Source organism: Corvus brachyrhynchos, unplaced genomic scaffold, assembly GCF_000691975.1.
Source record: "Corvus brachyrhynchos isolate BGI_N302 unplaced genomic scaffold, ASM69197v1 scaffold101, whole genome shotgun sequence".
Classification (NCBI taxonomy): Eukaryota; Metazoa; Chordata; class Aves; order Passeriformes; family Corvidae; genus Corvus; species Corvus brachyrhynchos.
In genome coordinates, this window is record NW_008237239.1 from 4,800,052 (window position 1) to 4,813,217 (window position 13,166).

At 38.1% G+C, this 13,166-nt stretch overlaps 1 protein-coding gene across 2 annotated transcripts in view; it reads left to right on the forward strand.

Annotated features, from left to right (window-relative positions):
* NR5A2 (nuclear receptor subfamily 5 group A member 2) overlaps positions 1-12,106 on the forward strand; it is an 88,404-nt gene extending 76,298 nt beyond the window's left edge. Inside the window, exon 8 of one of the 2 annotated variants that reach the window (XM_008630216.2) lies at positions 8,875-12,106. In XM_008630216.2, coding sequence (XP_008628438.1) covers positions 8,875-9,122 — 248 coding nt within the window. In that variant the 3' untranslated portion in view covers positions 9,123-12,106. The remainder of the gene's footprint in view (positions 1-8,874) is intronic. The other variant, XM_017729725.1, reaches the window with a different exon arrangement.
* The last annotated feature ends 1,060 nt before the right edge of the window (positions 12,107-13,166 follow it).

A 13,166-nucleotide genomic window follows, 5' to 3' on the forward strand; every position in this document is an offset into this window, starting at 1 on the left:
TTCATAGTCTGGACTTGCCACCTGAACAAACTGTACCTCATATCTAATTCTAATGGAATAAGAAAACTTTGCAAAAACCACAAAAGTTCCTGACTGAAAATCAAATGCAAATTTGGGATTAAAAACTGTTTTGTGAAGTGACTACAAGATTAGTACAGAGAGATTTTTCCCCTAAGGAGTACTGCTTTTTATGATCATGCATTTTTTATACTCTGCAGAGACAGATGGGCTTTATAAAAGGATAGAGCCTGCTACTCAAAAGGGTTTCAGTGGCAGCTGCATTTCTGTGTTTTAACCTCTGTAAAAATATATATTCTATATTTTTCCAGAAAATATTTCTATTTCTTCTTTTTGGACTATATCACCCCTTGTTCTAGTTCCAGTGGCAGCGGTAGAAATACCTCTGAGATTAATCTGTTCTGTTATTCCTACTTTAAACAGTACTTGAGTATCAAGAGAGTGATAGGAAGGGAAAGGATAGATAATGTGCAGGCTTCTCCTGAGAGCAATAAAGCCAAATATTCAGAAAAGTTACAAATGTCTAGGCAAAAGCAAAGAAAAATTTTTCTAGGTAAAAGCAAATCTCTCAAAAATTTTCATTCCTTATTTTCCAAATATTCAGCTTCTTCTCATCTAAATAATAGATTTTTTTTTTTTGCTCCTCTTAAAACTATACCACACTATTTTTGCAATTTGCATATAACACCCTTTCTGCCTCAGTTCGTAACTTCAAGGACTTTGTATGATGTCCCTATCACCATTCCCAGGAACTTCATAAATATTTATGACATCTTAAACTATTCACACCCTACAAATTGTAGGCATTGACAGACAATTCCCTTAAAACACCAACAACCCTGTGTGCTATTGAAAATTAAAATGATGTTGCAGAAATTAACTGGGGAAACTCTTTGGTTCAATAAATTTACATTAAGTCTCATTTTTTATGAAATGTGATACTGTGATACTACTGCTCTGGCTGTAGATTTGCCTGCATGTAAGCATATAAATATATATATATATATATATAAAATCTTGCTGATAGCATGATAATTAGCACAATAGTGTTGTTATCTACACTCATTCTAACTGAATATTCAAAGACAAACATTTCTAGGCCAAACATATAATATGACCCTGGGACGAGGTGAGGAGTTCAGAAAAAAAATTAGTTTTGACTCTCTTTCTCAGTTTATCTGTGAGACCTTCACTAAATCATTTCTGCCCTAGTTTACCATCGTGTGCTGGCATACAAATATGAATATTCCTTCAGAAGATAGTGGTTACATTTTTTTTTCCTGGAAAAGAGAGACTTAGATGGAGACATTTTATCTAGGATTGATCTGTCATTTACCTTAAGCAGTCACTGGGTCAAATACACAAACAAGCCTGGAAGCAGGCACCAGAAAGCCTTGTTAGCCCAGGCAGCTTCCCTTTCCACTAGTCTACAAAGGCAGGCAGTAAATTTGGGCTAAATCACATAGGGTTAATTTTTTCAGTGCACCAGCAGAGCTTCAACCTGAAGGACACTTTCACTGAGAACAGCCTGTAGCAAGCAATAGCAGAGACCACCCATTGGCATGGTGAGAGATCCCAGTTGTTTGGGGATTTTCCTTGAAGACACAACAGAGCAACTGCTCTCCAAACTCCTGTTCCTCTGTCATGTCTTCAAAGAAAGAAGCAGCTACTCTTTTGTGTGCAACATAATCCCATCAGTGAATGCTTAAGCATGGATTAAAATACCTACAGAATGAACCTTTGGGCAATAGACGGGCTGCCCTCAGTCCCAGATGAGCAAGAGACAAGCAACACGTTTCACTGCTGACCTACAAGGCAGGAGCCAGGCTGGGACAGAACTGCAGGCAGGGAGGGAGCTTTAGAAAGTGAAAGAAAGTGAGGTGGCAGTGGACTTTAAGCATGGCCAAGATGAAGTGCCAGCAGTGGAACCACTGCTTGGGACTGTGGTCTGTCCATGGGACTGTCCCAGCATCTTCTGGGCTGGGCCATAGTTTCATCCCCACTGGCTCTCCACACCCCTGGCTGTGGGGCTGTACCTGGGCGCATTTTTCCCTCGCGAGTTTCAGTGAGAAATGCTGGACTTTGTATTTAAGGGTGTACCTGGCTGTGGACTTTGGGACAGGACCTGTGAGCAACTCTTCCATCAGAGGCCTGGCAGGATCTCATTTTATTGTGTTTCAATGACCACCATATCACATATGCCTCATTTGCATGTAATAAGGATGTTGGTTCCTGCGGTGTTGGGACAAGAAGTGAGTGGAGATTTTGTTTGTTTGTTTAACTTCCAAGAGAGTAAATTCAGCCTGAGCTGCTGAAAGTCAAGCAGTTTTATTTTCCTGAGTGATGGCTCCGTAATTACACCAGTCATAAAGATTCAAGAAATCAAATTAAGCTTTGCCATTTGTCTTTACTGGGAGTGTAAGAAAAGAAACAATTGAAAAGTAGTAACCTACTTCCACAGTCGCACAGGGAGAGGAATTCCCCTTATTTCCCCATGTCTCTCTTCCCATTGCAGAGCTAACAGTGGCAAAAGAAATTATAAAATTACTCACAACATCAATAAGCATGGTTCTTAATGGACACCAGGAACTTCTCAGTAAGAATCCATCATTTTACAATCTTTTTAGAACAGAAAACAGGCTTCAATATTTTAAATAGTATCAGAAAGAAGTCTACCACTATAAAGCAATATGAAAACGTTTTAGTTGAGTCTAAGTTGTTCTGAAAGAAACCAAAAGTCCATCAAGATTGAAAACTGAGAGAGTGGAATAGGATCCAGACTAAGAATTACAGCTTGTTCTCGTAAGCATCTTATTCTCACTTTAAACAGATACACAGTTTTGCCCAACACTTGGGCATGAACGAAATGCTCTGCTATAGAAGAATTTAATAAAGATTTTCAAAATAATGTGCCCTTTATCAGATGTTACATTCAACTGAAAATGAAAATTACTTTATGACTCTAATAAATAGCAATCGACTGTTGCACTGTTACAGATAGCTTAGCCACTGCCAAAAAAGAATCCTAAAGACAGGAAAAGTTTTCTACACATTCGGTTTGGACTTGGGAGTCTTAAAAAAAGTGTTTTTGTTCTCATAGTCTTGAGGTTTTTCAAGGCTTGGAAAGTGCTAAATATATGCAGCTTATCACTGATTAACAAACATCTATCAAGAATTGTTTCCCATGACTTCCAAGTGAGTAATACTCAGCAGAGTCCTGCTGTAATAAAATTGAGGGGAATTTTGCAGTAAGGAGATTATCTTTACCATAAATCTTCCTTCATTATAGCATTTTGTCTGTCAAGAAGGCTTAACTATAGAATGGCATGCATCTGCCTTCATAACAGATGTGCTATATGGAACTGCTGCTGTTGCCCTTAGTTTCAATGAAGGAGAATTGTGGGTAATTTTCAGAGACTGGCATTTTATCAACCATTACTATACTTGCCTTTAAAAAAAATTTTAGCACATGTCAAAAATCTACGTGTGTTTTCAGTCCTGTAACACACAGATTTTGCAAGGCTAGCAGAAAGTAGGAAAAATATAGTAAAAATGTTTAAATAGAGGAAGGTTTGGTAACATCACCTCAGTCCTGGTTAATTCCCCTTCTTTGAACTACTCTGGGGTAAAAACCTTCATCAGAAGTAACATATTCCATCTTCAAGCTCAAATGGGAATTGGCCTCACACTAAAGCCCCTGATGAGAACCCCAGCCATGTGAGGAGGCACACTGTCGCTTTCCCCGATAAAAGAGAACGTTTCTAGGCAGAGGCAATGCTGCTTCTTAAGCCATGCAGCATGGCTTGAAAGAACAGGCAAACCTCTCAGAGGGCAAGTCTGAAGGCCATCCTGGCTGAAATCACCCTCAGCAGAGTTTGGAAGATATCACCGTTTATCCACAAGCTAATCAGTTGTTCCAAAGAGCTACAAAGGGTTAGAGCCACTGGGTTTCAATAAAGTCCTTAAATGATGAGGCTCATCAGCACCTTCAGGGTGAGGAAGCTCAGGCCTGGGTGGGTAACAAGCCCTAGTGCCTGGAGTATCCATAAGACTGGAAGCAGGCTTGTGAAAGGGAGAAATCCTCTTTCCCATGGAGAGTCCCAAAATCTTATTTCATCCTTGCAATGGTGCAAAACAGAGGCACCTGAGCTGTGTTCACACCTCTTCATTGCTTCATGTAGAAACAGTATCAAATAGATTATATGAGCAGTAACATTTAACCAGCTTTCTCCAGGAAATATTTTGTGCTCCTAAGGAGTTACTGTTCTTCAAAGTTAAATCTCTCATTCTGTTTCATTTTTCTTTTCAAAATTCCCAGACGAAAGGAAACTCTCAATAGATTAGTACACCCCCAAATTTTCTGTATTTCATGTTTGGAATATGAGAGGGAGAAAATCTCTCTGAAACCTAAATATTTTTCCCCTCTAAAGACCAGACCCATTTTGGGGGAAAATATGCAAAAGTGTTCTCCTTGGGCTGAATGTTGTATGCAGTTTCAGCTTAATGCACAGACTTATGGCAGATGTAGAAAATAATCAAAATGGGGGGATATCTGGGAATACTGGCAGATTTTTACTGTGACTGCAGAGCAGATCCTGACACACTATAATACTGTTTTTGTCTTAATCGTCAAAAGTAAGCTACAGAGAACAAAAATTCTTTGTTTGACAGAAAAGCAATTGCTATTTCTTGTAAAACATATAATATATTCCAGAAGACCTAAGGGTTTACTTTTCAATAAGGATAGAAAAAGAAGCGCGCCCCACTGTGAGCTCACAGTAAGGCTGTTTCATGTAAAAAGTTGGTAATTAGTCCCTGAGTGAATAAAGTAGAAGAGCTAAGAGACTGATACTTACTATAGCAACACAAAACACTTTTTCTAGCTGCTAGGATTTAAAGGGTGTGTGGGTGGGAGGGGGGACCTACTCCTACTCATTTAATTTACAAGCATCTAAACTTCAGAAAATGATTTCTTGCATTAAGCTCAAACATGTGTACTTTAAATTGTTACTAACCGATGTAAAGATTGGTAAGAGACATTCCGGTTTAAAAAAAAATAACAGGAATGTGGAATTATGTGGAAGCATAAGGGACGTGCTGTACACATCAGTAGCAGATTTCACGCTCATTGTACACAACTGCCTTCAGCAGTTACACCAGCATGGCTTGATGTCTCATCAAGTTAACTCCTTAGCAGTCAAAGGAAACACTTGTAAAAACTAAATCTGTTTAGCCAGAGTTACATAATAAATAGTGAGCACAAAACCAAACTCAAACCACAGGAAAACCATCTACTTAAACCCCAAAGTTACTGTTTAATCTCATTTGGATCACTACCAGCTAACACTAAGTACCACCAGCAAAAACTGTGTACCATTTCTTGTTCTACCTGCATAACTTGAAGTTACTGGAAATAACTTAATATTCACATGGTTTCCTTTGTTATTACTCATTTTTATCAGAGCTAGAGTTCATGATTTTCTCTCAAAAAGAACAACATAATTTTTATTGCAACTGTGGGTTCAGCAAACCTATTTCTGATGATGTACAAAATACCATAGGAGAGCTTGAGAGATGACAGTGGAGGTTTACACAGTGCTCTCAGCACATATTCTTTGACTTCTCTCTGTTCAGACTGTCTCATTTGCTTTACTGCAACATTCACTGCTAATGTATACGAGATAAAGTCATATCCAGAGATCTTGGTCACTTCATGGAGACTGACCCCAAATCAGGTTGCCTCTATGTCCTTACGATTGCAGTTGCAGTCCTGGAGGGATCTACACACAAAAGAATTGTGTAGTGGTGTCCTAAACTGTAATTACTTGGACTGTCTCTATTTCAGTATAGAAAGTCAGGAAAAATCTACACATTTTCACTGGTTAACTAATAACATCTTGTTTACAAGCACTGAGCCTCACCACAAATAGCAAGAATTTGTTTAGAAGAAAAACATTAAAAGTATTTCCTCAGGCTGAATGTGGCATAGGAGCCCAGAACTACTTTTTATTTACTGCTAGTATCAATTAGACTTGTTTGTATGTCTTGACTTCAGTGCTTATGTTGCCACATGTGAGTATTGAAGGAACTGTCCACTGAGATGAGAAAACAGCACAGACCTTCCCCTGTAGTTCTGCAACTCCCATGGGACTCCTTGAGGCCATATAGCTGACGGGTATATAGGAACACCTCACACTGTGCTGGTACACCCACTGCCAGAAGCCACTGATCCTGTGTTTGGGAGTAATACAGATAAAATATTATGCCTCCTCTTGACTTGGAGTATGGTATCAATACAGCTAAAAACAGAAGGTATCTCTAAAAAATATATTAAATTTGCCACTTTTGTAAAAAAATATTAAAGATTTGCAATTCTTAGATTTTGTTTCTTAATCTCTGTAAAATTTTATCTTGTGATTTTTCAATAAATATATAATCCATGCAACAACATTTGAACAGAGGGTAAAAATAACAATGACCCTGGTTTTCCAGGAAGCCAGCACAATTTCATACACAGTACGGCTCAAACAGACAGCAACAGAAAGATGCCCTTTGAATTTAAAGGGGGTTGAATCAGTGAACAGTTTCTAAAACTTCCTGACTTTTAAAGTTATTTTTACAGAGGAAAAAAGTTCCAAATACTGATTCTGTATTCAACATACATTTTACCTTGCTGTTTAACAGTTTAATCTCCAGCACAGTCCCTGTTTTCTGCGGGAGTTTTTGTGTTCTAGCAGTTCATTCATGATTGTATTTTGCATCTGAAACAACCTATTTAAATTAATTGTGATAGTTGATACTGTTTCTTTCTTAACTTTATAAAAAGATGCTTAGAACACCCAATTTCTAAACCAGGTTACACTAGCTACAAAATACCTTGGGAGTTTTCTGTAGGTACATAAAATAATAAACAGCTATATTTTGTGTGAGAAAATGTCCAGTGTAATACATGAAAACATGATTATCCAAAGATCTCCAGAGACACTGGCAAAAAGACTTTGGATAAATGAGTTTGAATAGCTAAGGGACCAGGCATAGCAGCTTTGAAGTTTTCTGTCTTCTTCACTCGGGATAATGTAAAGTTCAGATGATTCTTGCTGGACAGACACCATAATTTAAGTATTACTGGCGAGTTCCTTAAATCAGCTACCAAAATCCTGGTGCATGTTATGTCCCCAGTTCCCAAACAAGCAGCACAAATTCAGGAGTCGCTTGCTTCATTTCCACAGTGAAACTGGGACAGGAAAGAGGCAGGCAATAACAACCACAGCAGGAAACACTTGCCCCGGCTCATGCAGGAGGGAACCCGGCATGCAGCTGGCAGCCAGCACATTCCAGAGGGACTCTTGCTCAAAGCCTTGGGTTCTGGAGGCTGTGCGTGCTGCCACCGGCTGCCACCGGGACCCTTGGCATCTTTCCTATCCTCTTGTTCTAAAGACAATGTTTGCCTCCTCCAGCCACTTCCCTCATGTTCCAGCACGAAGTTATGTGCAGGAACCAGTATTTGCTCTGTTTAAAGCACTTATAGGAGAAGGTGCAGTGAGACCCAATTTACACAGCCTCCCAAGCTCCTGATGGATCGGGTGACCAATGTGTGTTCCTGTTTTGCAAAGGAAAACACTCATTTCCCCACAATCAAAGGCTGGCATTTACAATGAACCAAATTCTGCCAAATTCTCCATCTCCTGTGCTCCGAGAATATCCATAGATGAACAGATCTGTCTATACAAAGTGAATTAGCAGTATAGTTATGCCCAATAGCACCATGCTTTAGCCTTACAAGAAAGTCCTACAGTACTCTACTGATGGTAAAAATGATCAAACACCAACCAAAATAAGATCTCCCAGCAAGTGCACTTTGATCAGTTCCCTCTTCCTGCATTAGAGCAGCACTCTAATTTGCAAGCTTTAGAATAACTTCTACATTCACCAGACATGTTAAAAGACAATTCTATCTGAGTGACTTTTACACAGGGGAGCAAACAATGAGGAGATAATATACTGGCATTTATCTCTGACCAGCATTTCCAGAGCTTGAACTTGCTGTATAGGAACAGAAGATAATCAAACAGAGGCAGAGTGAACAAACTGTACCTGCTGTGCTGATGTAAATGCCCCGTTGTCCAATACCAGAAAAAAAAAAAATCAGTGTTGGATTTCAGAAACCATATGCAGGTTAAAGGGCACCATTCTTATCTAGTATTCCACCCAAAGGACAATGATTTCATTTTATAAAGATCATTAGTCAGTGAAATATATATTTTAGAGAGTTTCTAGTAGGGAATATTATTTTGGCAGTCACTGGAGTGTACCAGATGGTTCATTAACATAGGCTAGACAAGTCAAAGGCTTTCAGAATCATTTAGAAAATGTCAAACAGAAACAAGAACGCTGTCACTTTTTATTAGAATTAACTACATCATACCCTGGACACAGATTTCACCTTGGGTCAGAAAAATTAATACAGAATTATATGAATTGTGTAACATAGTAGGTTAAAGATAGGGCTTCCTCTTGGGACTCATTTGCTAGCAATATATTATGGTCTTCTACTTTAGGAATCCTCAACCTTTCTTTTTGTTAGCTATGAAAAGAGCTGACCTTGCTCAGACTCCATTGGTGTCTAATTGATTTGAGGTATATGCAGAATTTCAACAAGACACTCTACTAAAGCTCTTTTGTGATCGTTTTCCCAGGAAAGTTGGCAAAAGGGTTCACTGAATATTCAGCATCTTGTAAAGTATGCTTTTGTCAGGAGGCAAAAAAAATACATCCATTTAGTGAAACACTGCCTTCATAAACAGGAATTAAAATGCAACTGAATTATTACCTTTTTTTTTTTTTGTTATCATTCAGATGTCAAAAATCTCGAGAACTTCCAGCTTGTGGAAGGTGTTCAGGAACAAGTGAATGCTGCTCTGCTGGACTACACAATGTGTAATTACCCCCAGCAAACAGACAAATTTGGGCAGCTCCTCCTGCGACTACCAGAAATCCGGGCCATCAGTATGCAGGCCGAAGAATACCTCTATTACAAACACCTGAACGGGGATGTGCCGTGTAATAACCTTCTCATTGAGATGCTGCATGCAAAGAGAGCATAAATTATACCCATTAGAGCTTCTGCTTTCAAGGAAAAAAATTATTCTGAACTGCTCCAAGCAACACTAATTAAAATGTGGTTTTAAGACTTTGCAAAATGGTATAATAATCAAATACTAATAGTAAATAAGTGATGTATCAGGGTATTTGTATTGCAAACTGTGAATCATATGCTACACATCCCCAAAGGAATCTATATAGGACTTTATACTGGAGTGAACTTACCAAGTGGATACCATCACCAATGTCAACATGAAAAAGGACAGAATGATCCTTGTATATTTAACTCTGCTGATTGCCAATATGAAGAAACCTAGGTGAAAAAAAACTGATCTGTGCTATTGAGCTAAGATGGTGGGGAATTTGAGTGCACTAAATTCCTTCACTGCATAGAGGACTCGTAAAACAGTTACAACAGATGCAAAACTGCATCTCTAGCATCTTCTGTCATCCTTACAAGGACCCAACACTTACTTCTGTGCTAAATGATGTGGCATCCATTCAACAAGCTGTAAGAGAGAGCTGGCCTAGGCCACGCGCTGTGTGCTGTGGCCACCAAACCCTCAGAGACTGGCTCTGACTGTCGGTCTCTGGGGCCTGCAAACCGCTCCTAGGAAGAGTCTGTTATCCAGTTAGCTTGGCATTCTTAACTGTGTTCTGAAGTTTGTTTTGTCATGTGTTCATGTCATTCTACCAGGCAGTATTCCTCTTCTACTGCTCTTATCAGATAGCTGTTAAGTAGCTACGGAAATATTCCAAAGTAAATTAGCCAATTCAACTGCAAACTCAACCAGGACAGCACTAAAAGATGGCTCCACTATATCTTCGTGGCTCCTTCCAAATAAAGGAAATGGAGATATTTTAGCCATCCCAAACAACACATCTTTGACAAGAAAACAGAAATTAGGGCACCAAATACTGATGTTAAAAAAACAAAAATAATATTTTTTAAAGGAATTTTGTGATAAAAGAAGTGACAAGTGAATTGTATGACCTGATGATGCCATAGAGCGATTAAGAAATCGTCTTTAAAATTGCCAGTAATTTGGAAACTAAATTTCAACTCAAACATCCGAGATCTAATGAAACTTTCTGGTCTTAAAGTTAGGTAATACGCATATTTTACACAAAGAAAGAAGAGTGATACTGCTGTGTCTATGTAGGCCAAAGTCTGCTGCAGAACAAATATTAGAAAAGAACAAACACTTCTCTCTCTGTCCAAATGAGATATCAGTATTAACATGTAGTGCCACAGTTATAAGTCTTGCCTTATTTCATTACCCTTAAAGGTAACTGTGCAGGTGTAGATCAACATACATTTCAAAATAAAGTATTAATCTCTAACATTAACAAAAACATAGTGTTTACATTATTTAGGTCCTGTGGGGAAAAAACTGTGATAAAATTGCAGAGCAGTGATTTCCTTATTATTTCTTTTAAATTGGTAATTATTTTACCAGTACTTAATTACTGTATGTCGTGAGACACTAAAATCAATAGGGGTATTTCATTTTGACTTTAATTTTTGAGATTATTGGCTGCACAATCACTTGTAGAAACTGTATAAAATCCTAATACTTTAATTTTTTTCATGAAGATTGCTGGCTTTTGAATAGTTTATTTATATTGTATATGATAGTTTTCACTGTAGACAATTATGATGCTAATTTATTGTTCTTTGGTTTCATCTTTATATAAGATATAGCCAGAATGAAGAAGCCAAATATATGTGTTTACTGTAGCATGTCTTCAAGTTAGTGGAACATAGTTCAGGGACACAGAAGGGTCTTTACAAATTAAAATCATTCACTTGATTAAATGTCTGTAAATCTTCATAATCCTAAATGTAGTTTATTTAAATCTATTGTAAATTATGTGAGTTATAACTTTTTCTGTTTCATGTGAACTTGAAAAGGTGCATTTCTCTCACTTTTGTCCAATCATTCATACATTGTATACCAAAGACATCAGCTATTACATCTGCATTAGTACAAAGCACACTGTTTTAATTGCCTGTATTAATCAGCTCTAATATTCTGTCCATGCATAGGGTACCAACACAGCAAAGCCAAGCGTCTGCAACTGCTACATGCCTGCCTTGTACCACAGCACACACGTACTGTCCTACAGCCCACCAGCCTGTCCTACAGCCCCCTCAGCATGCAGGGCAGATGGAAGCATTATTTAAATACCAGTGTTCTCCCTCAAACAAACAAAATTAACAGTAAAGTGTGGGTGCTGACTGACGGTGGCTGTGAAATACACGAACAAGATAAGTGTGGTCATTCTTTCCTTTCTGAAAGAAAAGCAAAGCATTAATTCAAGTGTTTGCATTCTGTATTTTCTTTTTTTTTCCTGTTGAAATGCTACAGTGAATCTCACTGAATATTGAGAAAAAAAGATGAAAAACATTTTGCTAACTATTCAGAGCACCATTATCCACATACAGGACAGAAGGATAAAAATAAGAATGTAGAAGAAAGGAACAATTTACGTTAATGGAAATGGCTTCAGATAATGTAACATATATTTGCCCGGGGTTCCAAGAATCTCATCATATTGCCCAAAGTACACGAACAAAAAAAACCAAATCACAAAACACCACCGCTCATGTTAATTGTTAACTACTTTGTAACCAAGCATTTTCTTCTGACTGCCTTATTGATTACAGGATATATTAGTAAAAGCAGACTAAAATTCAAAAGGTTTGGCTTTGGCTGGTTTATTATAGTTGTTCTGTGTTTGTAAACAGACAATCTGTAAAGTCTGATTATTTGTATTACAGATGTTCTGCAGCTGCCTTGGATTTAAATCCATGCAACTCTTAGAATGTGCAGTGAGTTACTTGTTGAAGTTGAAGTTCTCTTACTGTATCAGTGAAATACATATTGTCATGTCAGTTCTTGCCAAGAGTTTCTCATCACCAGTGGAATTATTTTTTTTCAGTATTTCAATAAATATTGATATGCCCGTGCTGAATACTTTATAATTGTCTTTATAATATCATCATTCCACTGAAATGAAGCATCAGTCAAAAATCAGTTACTCAGAAGAGGAGGGGAGAGTAAAATGCAGGAGAAATATGAGCACCAAAAAGAATTTGATATGAGCAGAAGACAGAAGTGTAGAGAACAGCACCTTCAAAAGCTCAGACAGCAATGATGAAATTGCCTAGGCTGAAGCCAAATAAATACAGCTAAAACAGATCAGAAAAGCTGACTCTCTAAATCAGAAAGAGATTTACCACTTAATACTTTCAAATTAATACCTCTGATCTCATACTGCACATGTAATTTTCACTTTACATGTACATAAAGAGTTAAACAGCCAAAGCATCAGGGAGGAAAAATGACAGAACAAAAGAAAATCAGGTAACAGGATCCAGCAAAGCTCAGGATAACCTCTCAGCAATGTAAATACATGGCAGGGCCAGGGGCAAACCCACAGCTTCCAACACAACTGCCAGTGCAGGCTGCCAAGGAGACAGATGTTACTGCTACTAGAGAAAAATATTTTCCTAAAGTTGCCCTCTGGCTCATCTGATTGCTGTTCTGAGAGCAGGGGGTGAAGTGGTCCAAGAGAGCTCGTCAGCTGTACCCTACTGTTTTGAGACCAAGTCCAGTGCTTCCCCTGAACTGTCTGCTAGCTGAAACGGGCTTGTTCTCTCAGGTGCCAAATGTGAATGCTTCAAGGGAAAAAAACAGGGCTATAATTAGTTATTTACAAATCCTGCACTTCAATGAAACAAAGCTGGTTTAGTGTTGCAAAGAAGCAGAGTAAAACACAGAGGATTAGGTGGCTTACAAATGAGGAAGGATTATTTTAACCTTCAGGAATCATAACTGAAACCCATGGTTTTGCAGAAGACCCAGGGGAGATTTCAGGGTTGATATATGTTAGATAGTTTTCCTTACAAGAGATATATTTTGGTGAGATATATTTAGTATACAAATTACATGCCTAAAGTATGAGGGGATTTATTTTTAACTGAGTTTGACGCTGCTTCTGGAACAATCTGCTGTATGTTTTTATTTGAAACATGGAAA